At 38.7% G+C, this 10,392-nt stretch overlaps 1 protein-coding gene across 1 annotated transcript in view; it reads right to left on the bottom strand.

The window, feature by feature from the left end:
- LOC103192548 (GPI ethanolamine phosphate transferase 1) overlaps window positions 1–10,392 on the bottom strand; it is a 148,783-nt gene that overhangs the window by 109,624 nt on the left and 28,767 nt on the right. Inside the window, exons 5-6 of the mRNA XM_007935543.1 lie at window positions 4,855–4,979; window positions 4,104–4,234 (exon numbers count right to left, since the gene is read on the bottom strand). Coding sequence (XP_007933734.1) covers window positions 4,104–4,234; window positions 4,855–4,979 — 256 coding nt within the window. The remainder of the gene's footprint in view (window positions 1–4,103; window positions 4,235–4,854; window positions 4,980–10,392) is intronic.

Below are 10,392 nucleotides of genomic sequence, written 5' to 3'. Positions count from 1 at the left end.
ATTAAGGCACATAACTATGAAAAATTGTTCAGAATGTTCACATACTTTAAGTAGATAATCCAAATGCTAGAAGTTTATCAAAAAACAGCAGCATAGCCATCATGAAAGCCATGTGTGGTACAGTGAATGGCATGGTGAGGCTTTTCTAGCCATAGCCTTTGTAACTCCCACCGGATTACTGGGTGGGACCATGCAAACGTGTTAGCTTGGCTGGGCAGCTGGTAGTGGTTGTTCCCTGTAATGAGACTGGTAATTGACTCCATGGTGGAATTTGCTATGAGCAACTGAGTAGCTGTTTTTGAACTCCTGACTGTTGAAATCATCCACCTGGGGTGTTTCTGTTGGCGCAGCATGAAGCAATCTTCTGGGAAGTTCACGCTCTCTCAGGTATGCAGAATTCTGATGTTGGGATTGGTTAGTTTTGCCACTCTGCCAGGCTTAAAATGAGCCCTCCTCGGGAGCTCTGGTGGCATAGTGCCTAAGGCATTTGACTGCTAACCAGAAGACTGGCGGTTCAAACTCACCAGCCACTCCTTGGAAGGAAGGTTGGGCAATCTACTCTATAGTGATACTGCCTCAGAAACCCAAGGAGGGGTTGCTATGAATCAGAATTGACTCAACGGCACGAGTTTGGTTTAGAGGCAGAAACGAATCTCTGTGCCAGCTGAGAGAGATGCATTGCAGAGAGAGAGAGAGAGATGCTGCTGACAGACAGATGCACTGCTGAGGGACCCGCTGCTGAGAGAGAGATGTGCTACTGAGAGAGACATGCTGTTGAGCGAGACACCCAGCTGAGAGACAGCGGCACTGGAACCAAGAGACATGAGACACAGCGGCAGTCTTGCCTGGCCCACAGAACCAAAGGCCAGGCCAAAAGGCCAAGGGCCAGAGAAGCATGTCTAAAAGTACAGCAGAGGGGAGACTGTCCTGATCAAAGAACTGTATCCTGAGTACATTCCTGAATTTGAATTGTAGCCTGCTGCCTCTCTAATAAACCTCATAATCTGTGAGTTCTGGGTGGCCACTATAGCAAATTATCAAACCCAAAAGAGAGGCGGTGGGTGCCATGGGAGGGGCAGTGGTGTCAAGGTTGGTAAGATGGCTGGTCTCTTAAGAACAGGCCTTAGATTGTTGATGGTAGACCTGTCTTTCTCTTGTGGAGTTAGAGGAGGTCAGAAGATGCTGCCTCCCTGCCCCTTTAGCACCATGTATGGAAATGGGACCTATCAGCCTCGATGCCTGGGTAACGCCAATGACCACAACCCTGTGTCAACCCATTCTGAATAAAGCGGAAGGAGTAAGAAATAAATGTTTATTGTGTTAAGCCACTGATAATTTGGGTTGCCTATCACTAACACATGAATAAGTTGCAGGATGACATCAGGACATCATACATGAAAAAGCAAAAGGTCATTAAAAAGACAAGGAAGAAAGAAAAAAACAAAATGGGTATCAGAAGAGACTCTGAAGCTTGCTACTGAATGTAGAGTAGCTAAAGTGAATGGAAGAAGTGATCAAGTAAATGAGCTGCATAGAAGGGCAGCTCAAGAGGACAAAGTAAAGTATTATACTGAAATATGCAAAGAACTGAAGTTAAAAAACCAACAGGGAAGAACATGCTAGGCATTTGCAACCTGAAAAACTGAAGAAGAAATTCTAGCCTCGAGTTGTAGTATTCAAGAATTCTATGGGCAAAATACTGAATAATGCAGGAAGCGTCAAAAGAAGATGGAAAGAATACACAGAATCACCGTGGAAAAAACAATTGGTCAATGTTCAACCATTTTAGGAGGCAGCATATGATCAAGAACAAATAGTACTGAAGGAAGAAATCCAAGGTGCACTGAAGGTATTGGCAGAAAAGCAAGGCTCCATGAATTGATGGAAAACCAACTCAGATGTTTCAACAAATGAATGCAACATTGGAAGCGCTCACTCGTGTGCATATTTCCAAGAAATTTGGAAGACAAGTACCTGGACAACTGACTAGAAGAGGTCCATATCTGTGCCCGACTCGAAGAGAAGTGATCCAACAAAATGCAAAAATTATTTAACAATATCATTAATATTACACATAAGTAAAATTTTGCTAAAGATAATTCAAAAATGGTTGCAGTAATACAAGGAACTGCCAGAAATTCCAAATGGATTCAGAAGAGGATGTGGAACAAGGGATATTATTACTGATGTCAGCTGTATCTTAGCTGAAAGCTTAGAATACCAGAAAGATATTTCCTTGTGTTTTACTGACCATGCAAAGGCATTTGACAGTGTGGATAACAAGTTACGGACTGCCAGAAGAACAAACAAATCTGTTTTGGATCAAATACAGCCAAAATGCTCCTTATAAGCAAGGATGGTGAGACTTCACTTCTCATACTTTAGTTAAAAAGAAGAAGACTCTCAATGAGATGGACTGACACAGTGACTATAGTGATGGGCTCAAGCAAAGCAACGATTATGAGGATGGTGCAGGACCAGGCGATGATTTGTTCTGTTGTAAATGAGGTCACTCTGAGTAGGACCAAGCTCAACAGCACCTAATACTAACAACAAGAATGAACTATTAGATCCTAACACATACCACAAGAAACAATAAGAAAAGAATTGTCAGAGTATTTATATAGGGAACAAATATACTGTAACATAGACATAAAAATCATGCTTTCATGGTTATTTGAAAACAGAACAGACCTGGCCTAGACTGGTTAAATGATCAATGTACAACAGGAAAAAACCTGAAACACCAACTAACCTAACAATCAAACATACAAGCTTTCTAGGAAGTTTAAAACCTACGTACTCTTACTGTTCCCCAAAGGAAGGAAGGAGGGCAAGTGTTGGCTACCTGACTTCTGCAGAATGTATTCAGCAAAATGGTATAACAGGAGTTCAGAAGCTGGGGTACTCTGGCAGAAGCTAGAACTAGGGTGGCCTGTCTTGAGTAAGTGGAGACATGGAGGAGATGTCACCACAGCTGGAGCAGAGCACTAGGCAGAAGTGGGGAGAGCTCCTTTGAGAGTAGCCATCCACACTTGAGGCAAGCAGTCTAGGCCAGGTCTGTTCCGGAGAGGAAGGCAGGAAGTCTCTGGTTCCTTTTTTCTCAGCCATTGTGGCTGATGAACTCTAACCAGAAGAATCCTCTTTAAGGTAGAACCTAGATTACAGAATTCTGTATTGTGATTTGGGAACCCAAGTCTCACCTTTACCTTATTTTGTTCTCTCTGCATGTACTGTACTTGCCTTGGGAGAACAGAATCCTCTAGTGTAGAATTTCAGTGTTGTTGGTGTTGTTATATGCCATCGACTCAGACCCAACTCATAGCAACCCCTCCTTGGTTTTCTGAGGCGGTATCTCTATGGAAGTAGATTGCCCAACCTTCCTTCCTAGGAGTGGCTGGTGGGTTTGAACCACCAGCCTTCTGGTTAGCAGTCAAGTGCCTTAGGAACTGTGCTAACAGAGCTCCTAGAATTTCAGTAGCCTCTCAATAATACCATCTTAATGTTGCTTCCTTTGCCATTTCTCACAGTTAACTCCAGCTAAATCAATTCTAAAGCAAACGAAGCCAAACCCACTGCCATCAAGTCAATTCCGACTCACAGTGACCTGCGCTGAGTTTCCAAAGCAGTAAATCTTTATGGAAGCAGATTGCCCTGTCTTCCTTCCACAGAGCAGATAGGAGGTTTGAACCACCAAGCTTCTGGTTAGTAGTCAATGCCTTAGGCACTATGCCACCGGAGCTCCTTAGACCAATAATAGGTACTCTTTATTTCCTTCTCTACACTTTTACCTTTCTCAGTCTAAATGTGAATATATTGCTTTAATAGTTAGAAAAAGATTCTTAAAATAAGATCAGTCTAAGCTAACATTTTAAGTATACAATTATTATGTGCTAAACAGTTTGCATATAAGAAGATATTTAATCCTCTTAACTTTGTAAGATCTTTGTAAGCTACATTTACCATACTTTAATTATCTACTTCCGTAGTGATACTGTCTCAGAAACCCAAGGAGGGGTTGCTATGAGTCGGGTCTGACTTGACAGCACATAACAACAACAACAAAAAATTATAAGCTATATATCACATAGACACAAACTAACCCCAGTCTGTCATTCCATGGTCAGAGGTAAGGATGAATGATGTTTTCCCATCATTTCCATAAAAACTTTTAAATATGGACACGATTTCTTTCACTCCATCATCAACTTTTTTAATATTGTCCTTGTATTCTCTGTTTAAAAAGAAATAGAAGAGCAAATTAAATTATATTAATTCACAGAAATCAAATTTATTCAACATGAACTCATTTCATTCAAAGTCAGTAACTTTAAAATGCTTTTAGATTTCATTTTTAATATTTAAAAATCAGAGTTCTTTAAATTGTTGAAAATACATTTGTTTCCCTTTTAAAGAAACAAAAGAACTAAAAATAGCTTTCAAAGATGGGCTAAAAGGAGAGTGTGGACCAGCCAATGCATTTTAATGAAATTTTTTAAGTTTCAAATGCAATTAATATAATGAGTTTCAAGTTCACATCTTTCATAACACAAACTATATTGATCTTAATATATTAATAGGCAAATATCATTGTTTGATGTACAAAATATTTTAATCTCTTAAATTACTTCTAACATAGAGTATAATAATAGTTTTGAACAAATTATATTTAAGCTTTCCAGACAGCTGAACTAGGTTGGTTTAGTACATATTTAACATCGATTGAAACAGTGCATAATGTGAAAGAAAAACTTCTGTTTTCACAATTACACAGAAAACATCATAAATATCTTTAAATATTCAAACAGAATAGCAGTTTCCCTAAAAAAATAAAATTGAACACATTAAAATTACCTCGAGTATGGTCGATGAGCATGTCCATTTGTATCTATTCCTAATAAGTGCAAGAAAAAAACTATTTTCTCTTCATTTATTTTAGAAAACAAAGACTGGTTGTTTCTGGCAGCATGAAAGAAGTCCTATATGTCACAAATAGTTCAAAAAATTAGTTCATTTACTTTGTTAACAGTAACATTGATGGAAACATTTAATTAAAATTATATAAAACTATAAAATTAAATTATCTTACATTGCTTAAATTTATCCCAGGACCTATCAACCTCAAAGTCCTTGTTTTCAGCTCAGACACCTGTGTTCAAATAAGTCAGCTATTTTCCATGGGATCATGAGCCTTAAAAAAAATTATAGAAAGGGGATCTTGATCTCATTACATTTTCACCCATGTCTAACTTAATAAAATGCAGCAGAAAGAAGAAATATTTTGACTATATCCAAAAATAAAATAATAGTGGTAACAGTTTAAGAACGCTTTATCATTTTAAAATATATTCTTGCTCATGATGCATCTCCAACACTGAGAGTGTTAAAATACAGAAAGAAAAATAATCATGAAAATAAAGCTAGCCAGACAGGTATTGTCACCTGTTCTGCTCAACTACAGGAATGAAATCCGTGATTTTGGAATTCATGAGGTTTTTGGCTATATATACAAAACCAAAAGCCAAGGGTCTTTAACCAGATGTTAACATAGATTACAATAAGCGATGATTATCAGTTGTTCCAAATTTCACCCCATCAGCCATATATTTACTCCCTACAGCATTGTAATAGTTCAGATATGTGCCAAATGATAGGATAAATAATTTCTCGTTGTTTACATTTCAATAAAAAAGAAGCAATGATTAGCAAAATAATAATTTGCTACTTATTTTCATGAAGATATTTTATTTTAACTTGACACTATGAAAAGGACTTCCTCAGCTGTTTTGGGTTGCATGAGACTCGTTCAGGAGACATCTGCAATGCCTGTGTCCGGCTTGTGAAAAGATGGAAGAAGCTGCCAGCGGAATCAGAAAAAGAAAAATAAAATGGAATCATGTGGTAGATACAAGGGCAGGGACCTAAAGACTACACTGAAAGTAAAGAAAGTGAAAACTCTATCTGGACACAGGATAAAAAGCAACCAGATCAGTGAACTACAGAAGGAATTTAAACGCCCTAATTCTGATGCCCGCAGTAGCACCTCGAGTGCCTCCCCAGCTCAGTCTCCTTGTTACAGAAACCAGTCAGGTGGTGGCTCAGATACAGAGATGGCTTCTGTCTCTAACAGAACACCAGTCTTTTCCGTTTTGGATCTTACATACTGGAAAAGACAGAAAATATGTTGTGGGCTTATCTATAAAGGCCATTTTGGGGCAGTCCTCATCGATGCACATCTCTCCCAACCTTGCTGCGGCAGGAAGAAAGCAGCTGCAGAGAAGCCAGAGGAGCAGCGGCCAGGGCCTACACCCCTCTCCACTCAGGAGTGGTAGCTGAGGGGTATGCAGAAAGGGAACACAAAATGATTTAAAATTTGGAAAGATGCAACAAAGTTAACCCTCCTATTTTTAATGCGTATACTTGCTATTCTGCCAAAAGACAATATATAGAATGGTTTTGAATGGGTTATTTTTTTTCCCCAGTTTCACAAACTTTGAAGCCAGTATCTAGTTCTCACTTAAAAAATTAAAAAAAAAAAAAGTGTACATAATATTTAAGATGCTGAGTATTTCATACAAAAGCTGAATGCTGCTGTAAAGTGCTCTTTAAGTCTTTTTTAAAATCCCCTTCTAATGAATGAAGGGAGCTCTGGTAGTGTAGTCCCTAAGGCATGTGACTGCTAACCAGAAGGCTGGCAGTTCAAACCCACCAGCCACTCCTCAGAAGATAGGGTGATCTACTTGCATAGTGATACTACCCTGGAAACCCAAGGAGGGGTCGTTATGAGTCAGATCCAACTCCACGGCAGTGAGTTTGGTTTTTTGGTTTTCTAATGAATGAAAACGGCAATTTCAGGGGACAGAGATGGGATTTTGTTGTATGATAAACCGTAGGTAGTTTTAATCTTTCTATATTGAGAAGCAGTGGTTGAGGCATTTTCTAAAGATGGCTAGCTATACTTGTTTTCCCTCATGATAATAAATTTGTCATAACTCAGTAACATGGACTTGCCCCTAATGGTATTTGTTAATAATTTTGAAATATTAAGCCCTTGTGTCAATGTTCTAATGATTCAAACCTTGTACCACTAAAATATTAAGCAAGACAAACTAAGGTTTCGGGTACAAATAACCTTGAAGGAGAAAGTAATGACTAAGTACATAGTAATTTGACTATGTATGCTGCATCTAGTTTCATCTCCCTCCATATTAATATTTGATAAATATTTTAATTTATATGAAACTTCTAAAGCAGAATCAAAGCCTCTCTTGGGGGAATGACACGTTTTTAAGATAAGCAAGCCTAAGTTGGTACCAAAGCGTTACCACGTGATAGAGAGCACACTCTATCAAAAACATTGAACTATCTGGAAAATAAAATGAGCAAGTCTTTAAGGTGGCATAAAACAAGGGTTAATGCTTCTTGGGGCACATTTCTTGGAAAGCTTGCCTAGAGTGTAGATAACTGACTTTTGTGTTATAATGACTGTTTGGTGGCTTCATTGAAAATCTGCACAATTCAGTTTTAGCTCCAGATTACTTCTGTTGATCTTTGTGAAGGTTTTATCTGTGTAAAGTGGGTGTTTGACTGGTTTTAACCTATTAGTACCCACCACCACCACCCCAGTATATTTAAAGTACAATTCTACTAAAAGAAAAGAGGTGCATGTCCTTGCTGAGTGGGTTGATTTTTGGTTTGGCTTCGTTCAGCCAAGCTTTCTGAACATGGAGATTTATAAATAAATCCTCAATGCAGATGTCTTCAAGTCTAAAATCTTCATTAAAGACCTCTCACTTGAACCCAAACCAAAGTGCTCTCATTGCCTCTTTTCGAAAAGTTCAGGAAAAAAGTATCACCAATTAAGATTTTCAAAATGAGGGAGGAGCATTTTTCCTACCTTATAGTAACAACAGTCATTGTTCATTTTTAAAACTGGATTCTAAAAATTAGATAGTATACATACCAAAAGGAGTGAGCCAGTTTTTATAGGCATCCTATAGTTTTTTAGTTCATAATCTAAACTAATCTAAGATTCTGTATTTCTTCTTTTTGGAATAAACCTACATACTACATGCCACCATATACACAGACTACACAGTGAGTTGGGTCACCTCTCCCACAGCCTTTAAGATGTATTACAAGAGTCCCAGGAGCTCTGGTACCACAGTGCCTAAGGCACCTGACTGCTAACCAGAAGGCTGGCAGTTCAAACCCATCAGCCACTCCTCAGGAGGACGGCTGGCCAATCTACTTCTGTAGTGATATTGCCTCGGACACCCAAGGAGGTGTCGCAAATGAGTCAGGTCTGACTCGACGTCACATGGCAACAACAACAACAAGAGTCCCAGCTTTATCATCTTCCTTCTGAGTTTTGTTTGAAAAGGTTTCTTTTCTTTCTTTCTCTCTTTTTGTACATTTTGGCTGCAGTATTGGTGGTAGAATATACTATAATATGGATCATCTCTACTTCTGTATGGATTTATTTATTACTAGAGCTCAACCAGTTTCTTTCTCCCCTTCCACCTCTCTGCCTGCAGGGTTACTGTATGTAGTCATACACTTTGCATTAGTAGATTAGAAATCTACAAATCTGTTTGGTACTTTTTATACTGTTGGACACTTATAATCAAAACTTTTAGTAAGGTTCTTATAATGGATGAATTATGTTGTAACTTGGAGATGAGAAACAATGGACCAGCAGAAAGGAAAGAGCCAATATTCATGACTGAGGTTATCATAAAATTTTTGAAGATATATATTCTATTGTATTCTGTGAAACTGTGATAAATGTCACTATTCAAAGGTCCAAAAATCTCTATTACTTAAAGAAAGTCATAGATGTTTTATTATCACTGTCTTGAATTGTGTCCCCCCCAGAATATGTGTCAAATGTTGTTATTGTTGTTAGGTATGGTCGAGTCATCTCCGACTCATAGTGATCTTATCCACAGCAGAACGAACACTGCCTGGTCCTGGCCAACCTCACAATCCTTGCTATACCTAAACCTATCGTTGCAGCCACTGTGTCAATCCATCTCCTTGAGGGCCTTCCCCTAAGTCATTGACCCTTCACTTTACAAAATATAGTATCTTTCTCCAGGGAATGGTTCCTCCTGACAACATGACCAAAGTAGGTGAGACGAAGCCTGGTCATTCTTGCTTCCAAGAAGCATTCCGGCTGCACTTCTTCCAGGACAGATTTGTTAGTCCTTTTAGCAGACCAAGGTATTCTTAGCATTCTTCTCCAATACCACAACTCAAAAGCATCAACTCTTCTTCAGTCTTCCTTATTCATTGTCCAGCTCTCACATGCATAAGAGGAAACTGAAAATACCATGGCTTGGGTTGGGCACACCCTAGTCTTCAAGGAGACAACTTTGCTCTTCATCACTTGAAAGAGGTCTTTTGCAGCAGATTTGCCCAATGCTATATGTCACCTGTTGTCTTGACTGCTGCTTCCATTGGTGTTGATTGTAGAACCAAGTAATACGAAGTCCTTGACAACTTCAATCTTTTCTACATCCATCGTGAAGATGTTTATTGGACCAGTTGTGAGGATTTTTGTTTTCTTTATATTGAGGTGTAATCCATACTGCAGAGTATAGTCTTCAATCATCATCGGTAAATGCTTCAAGTCATCCTCACTTTCAGCAAGCAAAGTTGTGTCATCTGAGTATTGCAGGTTATTAATGAGTCTTCCTCCAATCCTGATGCCATGTTCTTCTTCATATGATCCAGCTTCCCAGATTATTTGCTCAGCATACAGATTGAATAAATACAGTGAAAGGATGTAACCCTGACATGCTCTCTTCTTGATTTTAAACCATGCAGTATCCCCTTGTTCTGTTTGAACGACAGCCTCCTAGTCTACGGACAGGTTCCACGAGTACAAACAAGTGTTTTGGAATCCCTATTCTTTTCCATGTTATCCATAATTTGTTATGATCCACACAATTGAATGCTTTTGCATAGTCAATAAAACACAAGTAAACATCTTTCTGGTATTCTTTGCTTTCAGCTAAGATCCATCTGACATCAGTAATGATATCCCTCATTCCACATCCTCTTCTGAATCCAGCTTGCATTTCTGGAAGCTGTCAATATACTGCCACAACTGTTTTTGAATTATCTTCGGAATGGGTACAAATATGGATCTCTTCTAGTCAGCTGACCAGATACCTGCCTTCCAAATCTCTTGGTATAGCTTAGTGAGTGCCTCCAGAGCAACATCCGTTTGTTGAAACATCTCAATGGATATTCCATCAATTCTTGGAGCCTTGTTCTTCACCAATTATTTCAGTGCAGCCTCAATTTCTTCCTTCAATAACATCAGTTCTGATCATATGCCACCTCCTGAAATGGATGAACATCAACCAATTCTTTTTTTTTTTT

Source organism: Orycteropus afer, unplaced genomic scaffold (assembly GCF_000298275.1).
Source record: "Orycteropus afer afer isolate SDZICR_OR568_19922 unplaced genomic scaffold, OryAfe1.0 scaffold00029, whole genome shotgun sequence".
In the NCBI taxonomy this organism is placed as follows: domain Eukaryota; kingdom Metazoa; phylum Chordata; class Mammalia; order Tubulidentata; family Orycteropodidae; genus Orycteropus; species Orycteropus afer.
Note: the sequence above shows the minus strand (reverse complement) of the source record. Positions and strands in the feature narration are given on the sequence as shown.